Here is a 20,711-nt window from a genome sequence, read left to right as displayed (position 1 = left end):
TAACACTTAGAATCAGGTTGGGAAAAATGAAAATTCAACCATGCCATTTTTTTTGTCAATTTATTAATACATCATAGACATTTTTTCATATATAATATACAGTTTGATAACCTGGTATTTCACATTTGTGTCTCCATTCTCTTTTTTTTTTCCTTTGCAAACCATAAGTTGTTGACTAAAATTATTTACATCAAAAAAGTGATAAAAAATGTGAAACAAAAGATGGTCATAAACTGGAATAAAATGACAGAGGGATGCCTTCTGTTTATAATATATACACCAAGAGGGGTATGTTTCAATCTAAAATATAAGATTATGGGACGAGCTCTGTATTTTTTTTTTTTTATTTCATTCCCTTGCTGGTATTATTGTTTTTTTCTTTATGGGTGTTGGTTTGATGTCACAGCTTCCATTTGTGGCTGTTTAACAGCAGCAACATGATTCTGATAAAATACTCTGTTTTTTTTATTGAAGCGCACTACAGAGTGTGGATGCAAGAATATGAACACTTTAACATTGCAATCCAATAAAACACCAGAATAAATAACAAGAGTTTGATCATGATCTTGTCTGACAAAATCTCAACAAAAAGTAATCCCTTCATAAACAAAACATTTATTGCAGGGCTGCAGGTGTTCATTGTTACCTCCACACCCTGTAAGAGTCAGAGTAACCCCTACTTTATTCCCATATGTTGTACAGGGCTCAGTTGCAGGATTTAGTAAATTTTCAGATAAGTAAAGAGGGCATGGTTAATGATATAAAGTCTGGCATTTCCCCACAATAGTGTATTTGCAGCAGTGCATTTTAAGAAAGATGGAAAAGGAGTTTGCTTGTAGTTCGAGAAGACGAGGGCTTGATCATCATCAATCTATGCTGGTTTGTTATGAGGCAAAAAAAAAAAAGACTGAGAAGACCTTGAGCAACTGTTAAGACGTCTGTACGGCTATCTGTATACATGGTTGAGGAGAAAGGCATTAAAATAGAAAATAAAAGTACAAAAAAAATATCAGGCTGAGATGATTATGACTGCAACAGAAATGAAAAGAGGGAAAGTGAGAAGCGCTTCGCCTTCTCCGTGTGCTGTTGGATGATGTAGGCGAGGAGAACTGAGGGATGAGACAGGTGGGTGTCTCAGAAGGACCATCTCTCCTGTGTGCGGGGGTCCATGGAGAGGGTGGGGGACTCTGACGGGGGCTGACTGCTGCTGTCTTCTCCGTTCAAACTCTTCCTACACACTGGACACGTGTCATGCTGTGTGGCCACAGAACAGAATATAGATGCGATTAGTGTTGGGCAGTTTGAACAAGTCGACTTCTTATTTTAGTCCTGTTTTACATAATGCTCAGGCTGTTGGTTGACTTTGAATGTGACGGTCTTTTTGTCTGATTGGTCAAATACACGTTAGCAAAAATCCCCGCTGCGTTAGATGATTGGTAGAGGAGGGAAACTTAAGCATGGTTAAACTAATTCTGCATTTAGCATTTAATGTTTTTATTAGACATTACTTTACAGCATATTCTAAAAGTATATACTGTATACTTTTTCATTTAACAAATCTCATTAAAAGACTAAAACCAACAATGAAATGATTCTATAGACTAACAAGTATTTTCTGTATAGCCAGGCCTGATGCAGCTAATTCGTCTGTGTCATTCTACCAGGTTGCTAAAGCATGTGTTTAATTTTATTTAGATCTTGAGGGGACAATCAAAAATGCATTTTCTTCTTTATCTGGTACTGACAGTTGCAGAATGTTTGGCCATAGAGATGTTGGTCTTCTCTTGAATACAATTGATCTAGATCAGGCATGTCAAACTGGTCCACAGGGGGGCCGGTGTGGCTGCAGGTTTTTGTGCCAACCAACCAAGAGCACACAGTTTGACCAATCAACTGTCTGAAGACGGAGATCAGTTGATTAAATGAGTTAAGTCTGGTGTGCTGCTACTTGGTTGGAAACAAAACCTGCAGCCACACCGGCCCCCCTGTGGACCGGTTTGACATGCCTGATCTAGATGGCACTCCGTTTTGGAGTGAGACACCAAAAAAGTCTAGATTGATAAATAAAGCACAACAGTTGAGAGGAAAAATATGTATTTTTGATTTTGAACTGTCCCTTTAATACCTGCATGAACACAGTGAATATCTCACATAAAGTTACAGTATCGCAGGTCATTTAAGGATTCATTTTGTAAGTTTATTCTACGGAGTTCAACCGTCCTTGTTATGACTCACCATTTCCAGCCATGGTACTATACAGTCTGAATGAAAGAAGTGGTTACAGGGTAGCTGTCTGACTGGCTCTCCCACTGCGAAGTCCTCTTTGCACACCGGACATTCCATACAGCAGTCTAACAGGAGAGAAGACAGAAACTATTTCGGTTTATAAATACCTTTGTGGTTTCTAGAGATTTCTTGAGCTCATTATCAGTCGCTTGATAATGACCTGCCACATTTGTTGAGGGGGCACGTAACAGATCATTAGTACCAAAACTATGTTCGCATCAGGAAGTTCCTTAGCAGTTAAACAAGCATGTTTTTTTTGATTATTAAAAACTGTTATACAAAAATGTCTTATGGCCCGAAGTAAACCACACAGATCGTCATTTCTCTAAAAAGGTCAGCAATCAGCAGCCCTGCCGAAGCTGAGCTGCAAAACTTACCACACAGTTACAGCTGAGTGGCAAAATAGGACAGCACACTTTAAGGAGGAAGTCAAGAAGAACAGATCCACAAAAGAACTTAGAAATACAAAAGGGGAGATGAAAGACTCACCAGCAAAAAGTCGTCACCTCAAAGTAATTTATGGAATACGCTGTTGATACTGTCATGGTTAGTGGGCATTTTGTCCCAAACAGACACAGTTACAGCGGCTTTTTGAAGCAGGTGGTAGCAACATATAAACGTAAGTGGCCTTTTTGTGCCGCACGTAAGTACTTAACAGACTTCTAAACAAATAAGCATACACTTACACAACGAAAGATGTATTATGAGCAATTTTTTATGGAGGATTACATAAGGACACGTCCCTGTGTATGCATGTCGGCCAGTAGTTATTAAGAACTTTGCATAAAAACTTAATAACAGCTTCACAAACAGCTGGTCCAACCCAAAGTGTGCACTTAGGTAATTGTCTCAATACGGTGATTGCATAAAGAGGATCAGACTGAAAGCTCCAGTCATGTCTGTCAGCCTTACTGCAATTTGTTCTTTGGGAAGAGAAAAATGAAGGAGACAAAAAGGGAAAACAAGGAGTTACTGACCTGCTTGTTCCTGAGAGATGTTGACAGTTGGGAGAGAAGAGATCTTTTCTTTCTCTGCTGGAGGAGGTCCTGTGTTCTCCAGCTGACCTAGTAACTACACAAACACACACATTTGTAAACAGCGGAGAAATTAAAAGGTGACGGGGACATTAAGTAAAGTTGTATGAAGTGTGGTTTACCTGTGTTATCACAGCGTCTAACCCTCCCTGTCCCCAGGCGTAATCCCCTGGGTTAGAGTGCAGCATCCCCGTCCTGGGAGAGACACACAGACGCCACAAGTTAATAAGAAATAGCTCTTACCTTGTGATTAGGGATGCTAATTTAGATTTTTTTTTGTGACTGATAGCAACCCCCTGTAACCAATTATTACCTATTATTTCATTGTTGTAACATTTGCTACTACAATTTATCATGCTTTCTCAATTTATCATGACATTACTGCTGCAGGAGTGTGAGCTCCACGGTGGAGATGCTGGGAGTTTTCCTGCCCCCGACACACACAGCGACAGGGCTAACTGTTGGCATCAAAAGACTAACATTACCTTACATGTAGAGCTGTTTCAGTGTTGGGGTGAGTTTGTTGGCATCATTTAGCAGCTCAGTGAAGGATGTTAGCAGCTGCTGCTGTATTAGCTGGTGCTAACCAGGCAGCTGTTGAATTGGTCGTTATGGCAAAAACATAAAGTTTACTCCCCGTAGAGCCGGTGTATTATATTTGCAAGGACTATCCCTTGAAAAAAGTCAGACTGCTTCAAGTTGAGCAGTCTTTTTTTCCATGTGCTGTACTTGCTTTGGAGATTGCTCTTGACTTTCATGCTACTCTTTGGTACAGGGAATCGCGGACATGCAGACAGTGACACAGGGGAGAAGAGTGTAGTGAAATTACAGCTCAAAGCAACTTAATACGTTGGTGTCTCTGGCTTTCTTTGATATCCAGTGTCGGCAGAAAATGTTGCACATTGACAACCCATCGTTGTTGCAGTTATCTTGTTTACTATATTACGAGGATGTCGCTGTCATGCAGAGCTGCAGAGCCTGTTCAAACCTTAAAACTTTGTGTGGAAAACAATACAAACTGTTGATTATTCATATCGAACAGCCAAATCGAATAGCATAATTCTGAGTTGGGTACAGCCTTAATATTTATGTTTATCTGATAGTATTATTCTGTCAAAATTCTTTTTGTTGGATAACTTTTAATTATCGACATCCCTAACTGTGACTCTCGAGCTAAAAAAGTGACGCTATTGTAACGTCTTCTTACCATGAGAGGGGAGGTGAGCCAGGCACTCCAGAGCTGGCAAAGAGGCCGGCGAGAAACTGTTGTACAATCCTGAGACAAAATATGCAACTGTTAATGTCATCGCCAAAACTAAGAACAGTTACAACTGTATGAGCATAAATAGCACTGTCATAATTTTAGGTGGGAGGATGCAAGGCGGAGAGGAGAGCCAAGAGGACAGTGAGGAAGTCTGAAGCTTAACTGGTCAGTTACTCACCCTTCCACAGCAGGTGAACGGTCTGGTCTACTGCTGCCTCGAGAGCGATATCTCCTCTGGCTGTGCAGGTGAGTGGGACGTCCTGATCCCCAGTGGTCCCCAGCTCCTAGTAGACCCCCCATGGGTCCCCCTAGACCTGCTGGGACTGACCCACCGATTGGTCCCCCTCCCAACCCCCCCAGGTCACTGAGACCCCGCGGGCGCCCTCCAGGGAGCCGAGGTTCTGAGTCAGGTGTGTCGGCGTCTGTTGTAAATGGCCGCTCCAGTAACAACAGGTGCCATAGCTACAGGGACGGTGGGATGAGACACAGTTAGGACACAGGTAAAGGTTTGGAGAAGGAGATTTTCACACAGAAAGTGGGATTAAGAATTTTAAAGCAGCATGATGTGAAATGAGAGAACATGTAAAAGCAAAAATGAAGGACAGGGAGTCGAAAGAAAGACGAGTGAGGGAAAGGGCGGGGGGAAAAAAAGACAAAATTAATCAAAACATATAAAACGATTACAACCAATCCTCTTTCCCCACCCTCCTCTCCCCAAAATCCCTCAGTTCAGTTGGTACCTCTGCAAATTGTGCGGCTGTGTCATCTATCCCGTTAGCGCCACCCTCTAGGAGACTGAGGGAAACAGCGTATAAGGGGACAAAAGACACATTATTAGCAACATCCACTGAATCCTACACACATGCTCAGGTTTAGTGTGAGCCTGAAACAAAACTGCACGGTAAGCCTACAATCTTTGACAATGCAACATGGGCGGTTCTTGTAAATAAGATAACAGCCCACATACCTGCATTTGTTCCAGACGAACACTAAAAAGCCTTAAGATTTCACATTGACTGAAGTCCAGAGGTAGATGTGTCTTACCTGGAGTCTTCTGTTACTTCCTCTATGAACCCCGAGTCACATCTTGGACAGATATACTCCTGGAAAGCGTCACGACAAAGACTGAGTCACACAGGAGTCACACCGATTAGAAAACAATGCAAACATTAGCATCATTAGAATTTCCTAGATCTCAAGCTGACGTATTCAAATGTTTTGTTTAACCAAGATGCCTCAATCTAAAAATATTCAGGTGACAAAAATTGTGTTTTAAAAATGACTGGAACGAATATGTCTCTAAAAAGACATGTCATTGCAATACTCTGTCACAAAACATCTAAATCTGTTATAATACTATATTGTGGGGCCTCTGGATATTTCCAGTCACAATGATTTAGGTTTTTGTTTCATAAGTGTGATATTTTTTTTGTATTTGTTGCAATGTATAAGAAATTAACACAATTTTCACACACAATTTTTTTAAGTAATATCCAAAAACTGTATTTGCCATATTGTCATATATTGATATCTGGAAATTTTTGTATATATTCCATCACGCTGAATTTCGATCAACAAAACAAGACTTTGCCAGTTTGTCTCTGCAATGATGGTATCAGTCAGATTTGTATGACGGTCTGTGTTTTATGAATGTAGCCCAGGAGGTAGAGCTGGTCTGCCAACCACACCTAACTGCAGTGTGTGGAGTGTTATAGAAAGCACAGCAACAGAGTGAGGATGACATTAGTGCCAGTTTGTGCAGCTGGATCACATGTTGTCCAACTCAAGAGTAATCCAGGGTTTGTCCACTATAGGAGCAGGACTGAAGTAGGGACTGGGCTTTGAGAGACTCCATCTGTATGTCTTTTTATCATATGTCAATTTTAAAAAGTAGGTCAAAATGTATTACATTTTGGAGCTCACTTGATACTTCACAGAGTACAAATTAATACACGCTCACATGACAATTTAAGGGATCTAAAACTATTAGTCACGTTCAGAATTGATTGAGAAACTCTTTAGTAAGCAAAAACTGTTTCGATGAGTTGTGTGTCATCTTCTCATAGATAGGTGAGCTGCTGTATAAGTGGATCCGTGACTGAAAGGTGGTCTTTGGGATACACTGTAATAGTGAGGGCGTGTTGCAGTCAGCTGGCTCAGTGAAGACATGCCACAGGATTGAGTGTGTCTGAGACAAGCAGGCCAGTTTATAGTTGGTGACAGGGCAGGCTGGAAAGTACCCTGAGCCATGACATAAAAATATCGATTCGGCTGTAAACAGGACAATCTGGTGGACTGACATACTGACGCAATGACACATAGTTAATTTCAATATACGCTGTCACTTATCTTTTGTCCACTTCATTTATATTAGTTAGTTTAGCAACTAATGCCAACTTTAGATTTCAGTTAATTTACAGATACATTTATCATTTCATATATCATATTGGATAACTTGATCAATATATAATTATGAAACTGTCAAAATGGCTATCACAACATCCTAAAATACAAGCTGACATCTGTGCATCCAGCAAACAGGTTAAAACCCAAACGATATTAAACTTTGCTAATAAAAGCCAATAAAACCAACAAATTGGCACATTTAAGGTGTGAGAGCAAGAATAGTTGTGACATTTTTACTTAACTAAGACTTAAACAAATAATAGGTTATCAAATTTGTAAGTGGTTGATTATCTATAGATCAACTAATCAATTAATCACTTACAATTTCAGCTCTAGTCAGTTTAACACACTACAAGTCAAGTTGGGTTTGGTGATATGGCCTGTAAATAATTTTGCAATATATTTTGAGTATATTGTGATACTCAATATGTCTTTATTTTGAAATGACTAAATTTCTGTAGACTACTACATCACTAAACTACCAAATAAAGTACTGTTACGACTGGAAAAAAATCAAGTATCACAACATCTTTGACAAATGTCTGTATCAATATTGTGAGTACATTGTTAAGTTGATTATTTGTGCTTTCACAAAATGTTGACATAATGTTATTTTTGATCATCACCAGTAATGTGGATATAATGGCTAAGTGGGTAAAGGCAAATAATAAAACAGCTATTACAGTGGTAAGTTCATACAAATCATATCACTTTACTGTAATGCAGCCTGTAAAACCAGGAAAAAACAACACTTGTGATATTAGGATATCCAGACGATGTGGTTTACCTTATGGTTTATTGCCTTTTTGTCCTGTTTTATGATATTTTTTAGTTGATGTACAGCACTTTAGTCAACTCTTGCTTTTAACATGCTTTATAAAATAATTGGATTTAATATGATATCTAATCTAAAATCACAATTCCAATATAATATTGATATACTGTCCGACCCTAGAGTTACCTACACTTATCAGTTTCCAAAATTATCAATACATTTAAATGAATATCTCTCTACGACGGTTTCAATAAAACCATTATAACCTTCACAAACATCAGATATTTAGTACTGGATTAATTTTTAGCTACATGTACCTTGAAACAAGCGACTAGGTGTGAACAGGAAACCGTAACAAAGATCTAGGTCGTAGAAAATATACGTTGAATACACCTGAGATTAGCAAAGGTCTGTCAGGATGTGGGTCACGTCTACGACTGGGCATTATATAACTTTTACCTTTAACTTGAAAACTGAAACTAAAAACGAGATGTTTAATGTTCCTGAAATCCCCCAACTTGTCCTGTCAGAAGTGTGTTTTATCAGAAACACGCTAAAAACGAAAGTAGCCTAATATCAAACAGTTAATGTTAAAACTGGATGTAACACTAAAGGACATGGTAATAACACAGACCTTCATCCCTCAGCTGTTTGTATTGTTTTGAACAAAACACAATATCCCCAAGCTGTCAAAGCAAGGCGACAATAACAGCGCTTTGACTAAACTATCTTTCACATGCAAGCCTCCCAAAACCTAAGTTTAATTACTTTTAATGCCTGCTTTTTGAGGAAAACACTTACGAGTGTCACGAGTTTATTTAGAGAGTTAACAACAACAAACGCCGCTAAATGCTAACTGGCTAGCTAGTGTTTAGCTGTAGCAGGCAGCGAAACAAACGGTGTTTCGGTTAAATTTTGACTTGTCAACGGCGACTTTTGTACAAGAGAGGACGACGGATGAGGAGAGAAAATCATCTGCCTTACCGGGAGTTTGGGGTTCACTTCTCCCTTACAACAGTGACAGAAAAACCGATGCGGTGGAACAGCCGCAGCCTCCGCCATCTTCCCCCCGAGCAGCACAAACACTGACGTCGGTCCTCCACAAACCGGAGCCAGCTGTCCGCCTCCAGCCCGGCGTGCACCGCGGCACCGAGCGGCGGAAGTGTTCATGTTGTCAACCAGAAGCTGCATGTGTTCAGTCCGCGGTCCTCTTGTCTGTGGCATGCTTTAAAGAGGAGACTGCTTCTGTGTAGAAACTTTCGTCTCAGAAAGGTTTGTGGAAAGTAATAAAGTAGCTGACTTTTCAGATGACGTAATGTTACGGTGTGAACGTGAGGCGTGCGCGAGCTAGCATGTGAAGTTTGAGCGTATCTGCAGCGCAGCGATCATTTGCAGCTATGAGAGTTTTCAAATAAGCTCACTTTTTGTTGTTTGAAGCTCTTCGAAAGAAATGAGCTTGCTCGGCTTTTATTCTGTGAAGCTATTTATTGCTGGACTGATGCAGTTACTGCGCTTGTGTTTATATTGTCATGTGATGAAATGCTGACTTTTACATACCCAACAGCTTTGCACGAAGGCTACTTTTGCAAAATGACATGTTTCAAGGATTTTCAGGACATTTCTAAGATTTAAAAACACGTCTGGGATTTTAGGACAGTCCTTGCACTTTAGGATGTTTCAAGGGTTTGGGGAATTCTTTAGGACTTTAAGACATCCTTAGGACTTTAGGGTGTTATAGGGTTTTAGGACATTTCTAAGATTCTAAGACATGTCTAGGATTTTAGGACATTTTGCAGGTTTTAGGACTTTTCTAAGACTTTAAAATGTTCCTAGGATTTTCAGAAATTTCTAGGACTTAAGTATGTTTATAGGGTTTTAGGATTTTTTTTAGGATTTTGGGATAGGACTTTAGGATGTTTCCAGGGTTTAAGGACATTTCTAAGATTTAAAAACACGTCTGGGTTTGTAGGACACTCCTTGCACTTTAGGATGTTTCAAGGGTTTGGGGACTTTCTAGGATTTTAAGACATGTCTAGGATTTTAGGACATTTTAGGGATTTTAAAACACTTCAGAGATTTTAAGACATCCTTAGGACTTTCTAGGGTTTTAGGACATTTCTAAGATTCTAAGACATGTCTAGGATTTTAGGACATTTTGCAGGTTTTAGGACATTTCTAAGACTTTAAAATGTTCCTAGGATTTTCAGAAATTTCTAGGACTTAAGTATGTTTATAGGGTTTTAGGATTTTTTTAGGATTTTGGGATAGGACTTTAGGATGTTTCCAGGGTTTAAGGACATTTCTAAGATTTAAAAACACGTCTGGGTTTGTAGGACACTCCTTGCACTTTAGGATGTTTCAAGGGTTTGGGGACTTTCTAGGATTTTAAGACATGTCTAGGATTTTAGGACATTTTAGGGATTTTAAAACACTTCAGAGATTTTAAGACATCCTTAGGACTTTCTAGGGTTTTAGGACATTTCTAAGATTCTAAGACATGTCTAGGATTTTAGGACATTTTGCAGGTTTTAGGACATTTCTAAGACTTTAAAATGTTCCTAGGATTTTCAGAAATTTCTAGGACTTAAGTATGTTTATAGGGTTTTAGGATTTTTTTAGGATTTTGGGATAGGACTTTAGGATGTTTCCAGGGTTTAAGGACATTTCTAAGATTTAAAAACACGTCTGGGATTTTAGGACACTCCTTGCACTTTAGGATGTTTCAAGGGTTTGGGGACTTTCTAGGATTTTAAGACATGTCTAGGATTTTAGGACATTTTAGGGATTTTAAAACACTTCAGAGATTTTAAGACATCCTTAGGACTTTCTAGGGTTTTAGGACATTTCTAAGATTCTAAGACATGTCTAGGATATTAGGACATTTTGCAGGTTTTAGGACATTTCTAAGACTTTAAAATGTTCCTAGGATTTTCAGAAATTTCTAGGACTTAAGTATGTTTATAGGGTTTTAGGATTTTTTTAGGATTTTGGGATAGGACTTTAGGATGTTTCCAGGGTTTAAGGACATTTCTAAGATTTAAAAACACGTCTGGGATTTTAGGACACTCCTTGCACTTTAGGATGTTTCAAGGGTTTGGGGACTTTCTAGGATTTTAAGACATGTCTAGGATTTTAGGACATTTTAGGGATTTTAAAACACTTCAGAGATTTTAAGACATCCTTAGGACTTTCTAGGGTTTTAGGACATTTCTAAGATTCTAAGACATGTCTAGGATTTTAGGACATTTTGCAGGTTTTAGGACATTTCTAGGACTTTAAAATGTTCCTAGGATTTTCAGAAATTTCTAGGGCTTAAGTATGTTTATAGGGTTTTAGGAAATTTTTAGGATTTTGGGATAGGACTTAGTTGGAGGAGTTTTAGGACATTTCTAGGAATTTAGAATGTTTCTAGGAATTTCAGACATTTCAAGGGTTTTAGGACGTTTGGAGGATTTTAGGGCCTTTCTAGGATTTTGAGACATTTCCAGGATTTTTGAATAGGATTTTAAGATGTTTATTTATTAGATGTACATTTCCAGGAGTTTTTCAGAACATTTATAAGATTTCAGGACATTAGGGGCTTAGCTAGGACCTCTGACGAGAGATCCTCTACTGGCACTTTTTTCAATAAACGAGCTCTATTTTGATGACATGTTATGCACTCTGGCATCTTATCTATACTTAAAGCACAAAAGTAATTCCCAGTGTGAATGACTTTATTTTTTTGTGAATTGGAAAATGTTTTGGGGGCCACCCGACACCCGATCAGGGGCCATATTTGGCCCCTGGGCTCCAAGTTGAGTATCACTGCACTCAAGCTGAAATTTCTGTACGGTATGGTAAAGCAGTTTAACAATAAATGTATAAGTACACTGCATTAGAAAACATAAGGAATTGAACTTTTAAATGTTTGTAAAACATAAATGTATTGGAAATGACTTACATTTAAAGTCTGTTCACCTTTTGTTTCTTCACTCAAACAAGTTTTTAAATCATAGCTGATGCTTTAAAGAAGCTTTCCAGTGATTTAGTATTTTACCTCTGATGAGTTGGATGTGTTTTCAAAGACAAATTAACAAAAGAATGGCACAGTACACCCAGAGGAAAATGTTGCTTCTTTGCATCATCAGAAATAAATCAGCTTCTTATTTTGAGATTGTCAAATTCTGAACTGTTTCTCCTACTTTCTTTTCTTTGTAAATCAGTGTATTTAGTAGTTGGCAAGCTCTTGGTTCCTCATTATGCTTTCTTTAAGTGCTCACAGAAAGGTCAACCAGGTATACTGTATGTTAATATAACGTAGACAGTGTTGTATTGGCTGCGGCGTTAGTTAAGGTGCTCGGTAAATGTTGCTGTAAATATTTTCTCCCCCTCTTCATCTGTGTGTTTGTGTGTGCAGATGACTGCTCAGGAGGTGCGTCTGTGTCGTCTCCTGCTGCGGGAGCACTTTGGAGAAGTGGTGGAGAAAGTGGGAACGCACCTGGTCAGAAGTGGAGCGCAGAATTTAAGAACCATCATTCATGAGACGGGGATCTCACTGGACCTGGTACCACTCCTACACTTACTGTTTGATATTTCAGTAGATTAAAGTTTCATACATGATGTATTTAATGTTGTATAACTGCCTTTTCAGCATTTTAAGCAGAGTCTAGCAGTCCAGCAGCCTTTGTGGTTATGTTGATGGACAGTCAAGCAATTCTAGTCGTTTTTTGTTTAATCTATTTAAATGCAAAACCTGGTATCTCTTTAAATGACAGAGAAATCTGTGCTCCAGAAACCTGATAATATCAAAGGGACAGTTCACCCCCAAATCAAAAAGACATATTTTTCCTCTTACTTGTGGTGCTATTTATTAATCTAGATTGTTTTTGTGTGAGTTGCAGAGAGTCGGAGGTATTGGTCGCAGAGTTGTCTGCCTTCTCTCTAATATAATGGAACTAGATGGCTTGTGGTGATCAAAGCGCCGAAAAAAAAAATTGAAAAACTTAACAGCAATGTGTCTTTCCAGAAATCATGACCCACTTATTTAGGATAATCCACAGACCTTGATGTGAGCAGTTTCATGAAGGAATAATTTTCTTTTTTACCAAACTGCATCTGTCAACTGTATCACGGCGCAGAAGGAACTGGCATCTGCTCGAGCACAAATTTTAACATTTACGGCGCCCTCCTGGACTGAGCTGTAACATTAGCTATCTCAGTGGTGCGAGGTGAGCTGGCAGTAGATGCACGCTTTTTTCTATGAGGTGATTTTGTTTTCAGATGTATTTTTTTTAACTATTTGAGTGCCACAAGCCGAGTTCCATAATAGAGGGATTATCTGCTAATACGTCTCATACAATCTACAAATACATGCTCTGCCTTAAACTGATGACTAACCGTGGTTTTGTATAAATGCAAAGGAAGTTATAAAAATAACTGTCTAATTTTAGGTAAAGAAGTCCCTTTGTGTGCTGATGCAGCACGGAGCCTGTGTGTTCAGCTCAGGCCGTAGAGGACCTGGGAGCCCCGCAGAGTACCAGACCAGCTGTGATCGGATCCTGAGAATTCTGAGATACCCGCGCTACATCTACACCGCCAAAACCCTGTACGGTGACACCGGAGAGCTCATCATAGAGGAGTTACTTCAGAGAGGTCACATGACCATGAGCAGCACGGTTAAGACAGTCGCCGACCGCCTCACGCAGAACATGGAGGGTCAGTATCTCAGCATCAGTCAGGAACTGTAACAGACGCACAAAAAATGATTTTTAACCTAATTATTTATGATGATAGTAGTATAATAGTAATTTACTAGTAGTAATAGTAACAAATGTATGTAGTTATTTATTTTTATTTCATTTAAAGAGAAAAAAATCTTTTTTCTCCTTTCTTTTCTAAATCGTTTCAGAATGATTTATGTATAAAACAGTGTTAATGTTGTATATGTGCTGTTGTTTATAAACAAAATACACACACTCACACACACGCACTCATCCATCTGCATGCATGTTTTTGCTATATCTCTGTTTGTTTTTATTTTGTTCTGTTTCTCGGTGAAAGTCGATGCTGTATCCCTGTTTTGTATTGTTTTGTTTTGCTGTCTTTAGTTTTTTGTGTCATTGTTTGTCTCTCTTGACTGTTTGCATGTTGTTGTGATTATTTTACTTGTTCTGTTGTCACTCACAATTTTAAAAAAACAAACTGTTACAGCCGTATTGGAACCGGTTTAAGGTGACAGTCAAGCAAATAAAATAAATTTCTTTAAAATCGCAATATTTAGGGATTAATTACAACCACTTAGTGTCTTTATAGCATTTGTGTAGAATCTACAAAGAAACGTCACATTTTCACAGCAGCAAATTTCTCTTTCCTGTTACTGTAGAGGGTCGCAGCATGGATTACAGTGAAGTGTCTTCTGCTTTCTCCAAACTGGTGGAGACCCATTTTCTTCAGCGCTGCCCTCCTCTGACAGCAGCAGGAAAAAAGGACAGCGCTACTCCAGCGACCCCTGCAACCCCTGCAACCCCTGCCAAGCCTGGTACTCCAGCTGCCACCGTGAGCACCGGCCCACCCACACCAGAGAGCTTCCCCGACTGTTATAAGGTGCCTCAGGTGACGCTCATCGGGCGAGGCAAACGCCAGCTCTCCGGTGAGGATGGAGAGGACCAGAGAAATGCAAAGAAGGCCAAAATGGAACAGGTTAGTTACACTTTTAACACATTTTCTGCAGTTTTAAAACCCCAGTTACATCTTCATATCTTTGTCCCTTACATTTAAAATATTAAGAATCTTTTATTTGACCTTTAGTCTCTCTGTTTTTGTGCCTGTCTCGTATCCGCTCTGCATGCTCAGACACACGGTGATGAGGGGATTTGCTGGCAGGTGAATTTCGAGAGGTTCCATCTCCACTTCAGAGACCAGGCCATCATCAGTGCTGTGGCCAACAAACTGGACCAGGTCAGATTTATATTATTTAAAAAATTTAAGCTTAAGCTTATTTGCTTTCTATTAGAGAGTTTATGGTAGGAATTGTTGCTTGTAAATTGTATTGTCAGCAAATGTGAAAGCCAACCCCAGATTGGCATTTTTCTTGGTTTTATTTGCATTTTTTAAATTCTTTTATTAAAGCTCTGTGTCTGGGATTTTTTTTAGCGTCCTTTTAAATGCATGCTGCTGATGGTTTGACACAGTTGCTCCCTAAGGTTTTACAAAGCAATGCTGACACTTTCTTTGCACTTTTTAACTCGGTGATCATTAAAATAAAACGCCACTACAATTAATCGGCAAAATGCCAAATATCGGTCCCAATACCTGGCACGGAAGATAATGTGTCAACCCCTATATGAAACAAAAGGTTGCAGACAGTTAGCTTAGCTTAGCATAAACACTGGAAAAGGGGGGAACAGCAAGGCAGGATCTTTGCAAAAATAACAATTTGTCAACCAGCAACTTTTATATAACATGTATAATCCGTAAACCATCAGTTTGTCTGAGACAGAAGAGAGAATATCTCAGTCGGTAAGGCTTTACCTGTGTGTTCCCGTCTCGCCTGCTTTCTGAATTATGACATACTATTACTGTTGTGGTTGTTAATGATATAAACGATTGTCTTTCTAAACAATTTCCTCTTAATAACTCAGACCAGCAGTGAGATAGTGAGGACAATGCTGAGGATGAGTGAGGTGACGACCGCGCCCAATTCCTCCTGCACAAAGCCCCTCTCAGCCAACGAGATCTTCAGGTCCCTCCCGACCAGCTACAACATCTCCAGACCCATCTTAGACCAGTACCTCACGTTACTGGTTGATGACCCGGTATGACCTCTGCAAGGCACCTGACATACTTCTCAGGCTCAATTCTTATCTGCAGTATTTTTTTTTAAATTTTTATTTTTTTTTTACATCCATTTGTCTTTTTTTATTTTCTAGATGGAGTTTGTGGGGAAGGCTGGTGAAAGTGGAGGAGGGATGTACGTTGTCAGTATCCTTTTTTGTTTTTATTTAAAGGGTCCTGATGGGTCCACACTGTTTGCACCATTTCAATTCATGAAAGGCACGGCTTTTCCTAACTCACCTCTCAGATTTGCACAGAGCGCTGGCCAATCTGGCTCGGGCCACACTTGAGTCTGTAGTTCAGGAGAGGTACGTTTGTTGTCAGTTGTGTATAAATGCGTGATTGTCACATCTTCTGAATATCATTATTTAATTAATCATTTCTAATCTGCCATCAGATTTGGCTCCCGATCAGCACGCATCTTCCGCCTGTTGCTAAGGAAACGTCACCTGGAGCAGAAGCAGGTGGAGGATTTCGCCATGATTCCAGCCAAAGAGGCTAAAGACATGCTGTACACGCTGCTGTCACAGAACCTGGTCCAGCTGCAGGTACAAGATCGACATGTGAAGATGCTCTCATGATTCCTCTTTTTACATTTATGTTATTGCGAATTGTCAGTTTTTTGAATGGATGAACCTTTTTTTCTTTTCATTCAAAGAAACACTTGCACAGCACGGAAAAGTTTCCAAAGCTGTCCTTCCTCTTAGCTTTTGCCACGAATAATTTAGCTTTGACAAAAATAAAAGGACATACTGTTCACCGAGATCAATTTAAATATACAAAGCAAGTCTCCTCCAGCCAATTTTTTTAGTGTATTCTGCCTGGAACGTAGGAGTAGTCCAAAAAAGACCTGATCCAAAAACCTACTTTGAAAATTATTTGGCACACTTTTTGAAGATGCACTAAGTGAATGAGATATTTTTAAAACTAGACTTATGGAGCACCATTGCCTAATGTTTTGCTCAGTATCTTTTCTGTGATGCAGGAATAATTTAATAAAAGTGACGATCTGGCAATTTCACTGACATATTGACAGTTTGAAAGGGCACGTGGATGATTTCAGTCATTGTATTTGACGGAGCATTTCTAGCTCTTATTCTTTAATCCACCCACTCATTCTCTCTGAGCATGAGCCGTGATGTTTTTATTCTCCAGGAAATCCCAAAGACTCCTGACTACGCTCCCTCTCGCACTTTCTACCTTTACACCGTCAACCAACTCCCAACTGCAAGAATGCTGCTTCAGAACTGCTACAAGGTAAAATCCTGATCATACTGTAACATAGATAGAAGAGGACTACTACTGTTATGCCTGGCCATTATGGGAAAAAAACAACAATATTTTTGAGCAAATAGTTTGATAGTTATATTGTGATGATATTGTAGAGTTTACTATTGGTGCATTCACAAAATATTTACACAATGAGATATTTAATAAATAATTATTTGTAATGTGGATAGAATGACTAAGTGGGTTAAAACATAATATAACAGAAAAAATAACATCACTTTACTGTAAGGCAGCCTTTAAAACCACAAAAAGACAACACTTTTGATATTATGATATCCAAAATCCAGGACAATATCTAGCATCAGATCACGATATTGATAAAATATCAGTATGTTGCCCAGCGTTAACCAGTGCCACATTTTTGTCACTTTTGTCTCTTTTTTGTCTTTCATGTTGATTTAGCTCTCAGTCATGTTTTGTCTTTGGATATTTTTCTCTGTGCAGACAGTAGCCAACCTCATAGAGCGACGCCTATTTGAGACCAAAGAGAGCAAGTAAGTTCATCACACCTTTATGTCGTCGTGTTTGTCAGCTAATTTCATATCATCAACTTTAAAAGTTGTCTTACTCACTCACACACACACACACACAGTGTCACAGATCAGCGGTTGATTTGTTTTCTGCTTTATTGACAGACGTCTGCTGGAGAAATCCCAGCGAATCGAGGCCATCCTGGCGTCTCTGCAGGCCAGCGGGGCCGAGCCTGAGCAGCTGACAGAGGTCGAGGAGATGATCACTGCTCCTGAAAAGCAACAGCTGGATGCGTTAAAGCTTCATATCAACAAGTAAGAGCACAAAACTATTCCCTTTTCTACAGGGCCCAGTTGTTCAGAAGTGACCTGATCGTATTTCAGCGATCTGATCGGACAAAATCTTGAAAATTGGTTGTTCAGTCTTGAACTACTTCATATGAAAGAAGGTTGCTGTAGAATTTTTTTTCTCAAGGAAACAAATGAAAAGTATGATTCAGAAAATTTAAAAAAAAGAAAAACTAAATGTTTTTTTCGCTTTATTTTTAGGAAAAATATCATTTTGTAAGTTTTGTCAGCTGTTTTGTCATTTTGACATTCTTTTAAGCGGTTATTATGGAAGAAACTTTAGCATGTTAAGCCATGGAAATCATATTTCTGATCTGGTCATATATTACAAAAAGATGTGAAAATGGGTCATTCAAAGGAGAAAAAGGATACTTAAATCAGATACGATCACATAATCCAGTCTTGGTTTTGTATCTGGATCAAACCTTCAGTATGTATTGTTCAGTCTTTTAAAACGGATTAGGATACTTTTGATCCAAAAAATCTGGATTATCCTGATCCTATCAGAAGGATGGTTTCAGGCTAGTATTTTCTAACATTTCCATCCCTTGTGCTGTTTTTCCGTCTTGCTTACACTTGAAGTGCCCCCACGCTGACTATTCCACCTGTTGTTCTTGACATAGCTAGTAGCCTACATTGTGATATGTAGTCCCACTTCGGCCACCAGTTATCTGAATTTGGTAATCTTAAAAAGTTTGTGTCTTGATCAGGATGATATTAAAAACCAGAACAAAACTAAGACAGATTAGATGATCCTGTACAGTGAAACATGGGATTCCCAAATCCAAATTACATTTTTTGAACAACTGCGCCAAGTTGACATTTTTGAATCACACCTTTGGTCTGTTGGTGTTAATATTCACTCTGTTTTTCTTTCCTCCTCCAGGTTAGATTCAGCAGAGAACCAGGTAGATGAAAGCATCTTTCTTTTAGAGTCCTACATCAACTCCACCACATCCACAAGTTGAGAGCACACGTACAAGCATCACAACTCATCATATTTTTCCAAAAACACTTTTCCATTAATTTTTGTGGATGAATACTGTCAAGTGTGGCTTTTCTATGGTTTATACAACAGAATTGATTCAGTTTAGATTGCATTATAATCTGAATAGATTATGTTGCGTGTTTTTATTGTAGGGATCCGCAAACGAATAAATGCAGTACAAGAATACTTATTTTCAACAGTTTTAATTTCATTGAAGAACAAACACAAAACCGTAAGACAAACATACAACAGATTGATTGTTTGAAATGTAAAACCATGAAAGTGACTGTATATTAAATAGAAGAATTCTGGTTGAATACACTTCGGGTTTTTCCTTAAAATCAGAAAAAGATTATTTACATAAGTGCTCCCGACCCTGGAAATAGTGGGTTAGTGCATTTCTGTTGGACCCTCGTGGTGCTCTCTTTGGTCCTGGAGGTCCCTGTTGCATCTGAGTCAGAACTGTCTCTGTGCCTGTAAGAGGTGGACTCAACAAAATGTGGTAGTCATTGTGGCAAATTCACTGTTGTCATGGCAGCAAAACTTGGGCTCAGTCCTCATGGTTCTCATCTTCTCCTCTTTGTTTCCGTGCGAAGAATCCCATCTGACGACAAGTAAAAGAGAGATTTTTGTTCTGTCTACAGCACATGTATTTTCTGAATAAATTTGAAGGTAAATGGAACAAAAAATACCTTCCATAGTATGAAAATGATGAGGGCCAGTAACAGCAAACCTCCAATGATGCTACCAATCAGAATCCACAGGGAAATGGGAATAGCCCGACCCTTTAGCACCTCCAGTACTGTCTGCAGAAAAATAGATGGGAAAAATTAGAGAAGATAAATGCCACTCCAATTCTGCCCGTTAAAATCCCGCTGAAGTCTTCTTACCTCCCTCCAGACTGTTTCTGTGCCAAGTGTGATGAGGTTAGTCTCCTTAGCTGCGAGGCGATAAGCACCTATTATCCTCACTGACTTATATTTGGCCTACAGAAAGATACATAGAGGTGATGACCAGTGTTTGTGTCACAGGACAGAAAAATTCAGGGCTTAAATGGGCATCTGTGTTCTGTGGTGTAACTCACTTTTCTGAAAAAATCATCATGAACTCGCCGGCTGACGCGGATGATGGCGGTCTGCCCTCTCAGAAGCTGCTGGACTTCACACACGATCTCTGTGCACCATGACCTGCTGCAGTTCTGAACGTAAAGATATAAACAGGCATGTTAGGTGAATACTTCTCCCACAAAATCATCATCTGTCTTTTAGTCATTTGCTGTGTGTTATGCTGAATTCATGAAGAAAACTTTCATTTTCTCGCATGCCTCCATGGTGAAAAAAACTGAAAATTCTTGATGAACTGAAGTAAATGGGGGCCATGTTAAACAGCAAAAGTTTATCAAAACACTGGTTTACAAACTCTCAAACATCTCCCACAGTATTATCCAATCCATTACCAGGCAAGATGAGAAAGTAGTGCAGGTAGATGCAGAAGCCAGTAGCTCCTCAAATCCTTGCTACCTTTTTTGCTATATTTTTCTATTTTTTCGACACCATGGCCCCTTCTGCTGAAGCCCGACTTTTCTATGATAGAGAAGCACTTAACAACATCGGGAAAAGTTGTGTGGGGTTTGGACTGAATGCAGCAGACCACAAAAGGATCCCCATCAACGGTATATGCCAAGCGGCCAGTCAGACCAGAGGAGAGAAACGAAATGGAAAGCGCTGAACAAAGAGGGGGGGAGAGCCGACATCAGGGCAAGGCTGACCCGACATGGAGCTGTTCCTCTACCAAGCCGTCATCTGATTAATGTTTGGTCGTAGGAGGATAAAGTGGATGAGATATGATTGGGGCTCACTCAGCAACGGGAAATCAGAGACTGTTCTACGCACATCTACACAGAGACATGGTTAACCCCTAACATCTCGGATCAAATTGTTTCACTGGATGGGGGAATCTTGTTCAGAGCTGACAGGACACAAGACTCCAATGCAAATTCAAAAAATGCACTGCCATCAGCAGCAACATGCTGGAA

General features: G+C 39.3%; 3 protein-coding genes across 4 annotated transcripts in view; 1 reads left to right on the top strand and 2 right to left on the bottom strand.

The window, feature by feature from the left end:
• Nucleotides 1-43: 43 nt before the first annotated feature.
• rnf115a (ring finger protein 115a) lies at nucleotides 44-8,935 on the bottom strand. Its single transcript, XM_042490264.2, has 9 exons — nucleotides 8,750-8,935; nucleotides 5,629-5,687; nucleotides 5,325-5,379; nucleotides 4,763-5,046; nucleotides 4,528-4,596; nucleotides 3,443-3,515; nucleotides 3,264-3,357; nucleotides 2,236-2,351; nucleotides 44-1,254 (listed from the first exon to the last, which is right to left on the bottom strand). The coding sequence occupies exons 1-9, from the start codon at nucleotides 8,933-8,935 to the stop codon at nucleotides 1,135-1,137; spliced, it is 1,056 nt and encodes a 351-aa protein (XP_042346198.2). The 3' UTR covers nucleotides 44-1,134.
• On the top strand, nucleotides 4,713-18,993 carry polr3c (polymerase (RNA) III (DNA directed) polypeptide C). 2 transcript variants are annotated; one of them, XM_088084483.1, is made up of 13 exons: nucleotides 4,713-4,830; nucleotides 12,165-12,311; nucleotides 13,198-13,462; nucleotides 14,130-14,446; nucleotides 14,600-14,704; nucleotides 15,388-15,561; nucleotides 15,676-15,727; nucleotides 15,828-15,888; nucleotides 15,978-16,128; nucleotides 16,736-16,837; nucleotides 17,315-17,364; nucleotides 17,506-17,655; nucleotides 18,575-18,993. In XM_088084483.1, the coding sequence occupies exons 2-13, from the start codon at nucleotides 12,165-12,167 to the stop codon at nucleotides 18,654-18,656; spliced, it is 1,656 nt and encodes a 551-aa protein (XP_087940609.1). In that variant the 5' UTR covers nucleotides 4,713-4,830; the 3' UTR covers nucleotides 18,657-18,993. The 2 variants fall into 2 exon arrangements, with proteins under 2 accessions (XP_087940609.1, XP_042346196.1); XM_042490262.2 differs by lacking the exon at nucleotides 4,713-4,830 and adding an exon at nucleotides 8,885-9,037.
• The window catches only part of itga10 (integrin, alpha 10), a 34,225-nt gene continuing 32,377 nt past the window's right edge, over nucleotides 18,864-20,711 (bottom strand). The window contains exons 27-30 of the mRNA XM_042490260.2: nucleotides 19,761-19,874; nucleotides 19,567-19,662; nucleotides 19,369-19,482; nucleotides 18,864-19,280 (exon numbers count right to left, since the gene is read on the bottom strand). Of these exons, the coding sequence (XP_042346194.1) occupies nucleotides 19,227-19,280; nucleotides 19,369-19,482; nucleotides 19,567-19,662; nucleotides 19,761-19,874 (378 nt within the window). The 3' untranslated portion in view covers nucleotides 18,864-19,226. The remainder of the gene's footprint in view (nucleotides 19,281-19,368; nucleotides 19,483-19,566; nucleotides 19,663-19,760; nucleotides 19,875-20,711) is intronic.

This window comes from Plectropomus leopardus, chromosome 11 (genome assembly GCF_026936395.1).
Source record: "Plectropomus leopardus strain MGB_pleo_1.0 chromosome 11, ASM2693639v1, whole genome shotgun sequence".
Lineage (NCBI taxonomy): Eukaryota > Metazoa > Chordata > Actinopteri > Perciformes > Serranidae > Plectropomus > Plectropomus leopardus.
This window is presented reverse-complemented; position numbering and strand designations above follow the sequence as displayed.

Bases quoted from the DNA above. Each gene is read 5' to 3' on its own strand.
- polr3c (XM_088084483.1), top strand. From the start codon at position 12,165: ATGACTGCTCAGGAGGTGCGTCTGTGTCGTCTCCTGCTGCGGGAGCAC. The intron at 12,312-13,197 runs GTACCACTCCTA...GTCTAATTTTAG, and splicing joins CGGGGATCTCACTGGACCTG to GTAAAGAAGTCCCTTTGTGT. The intron at 14,705-15,387 runs GTCAGATTTATA...TTAATAACTCAG, and splicing joins TGGCCAACAAACTGGACCAG to ACCAGCAGTGAGATAGTGAG.
- rnf115a (XM_042490264.2), bottom strand. From the start codon at position 8,935: ATGAACACTTCCGCCGCTCGGTGCCGCGGTGCACGCCGGGCTGGAGGC. The intron at 5,047-5,324 runs GTACCAACTGAA...CCGTCCCTGTAG, and splicing joins CAGCCGCACAATTTGCAGAG to CTATGGCACCTGTTGTTACT. The intron at 3,358-3,442 runs GTAAACCACACT...GTGTTTGTGTAG, and splicing joins TAGACGCTGTGATAACACAG to TTACTAGGTCAGCTGGAGAA.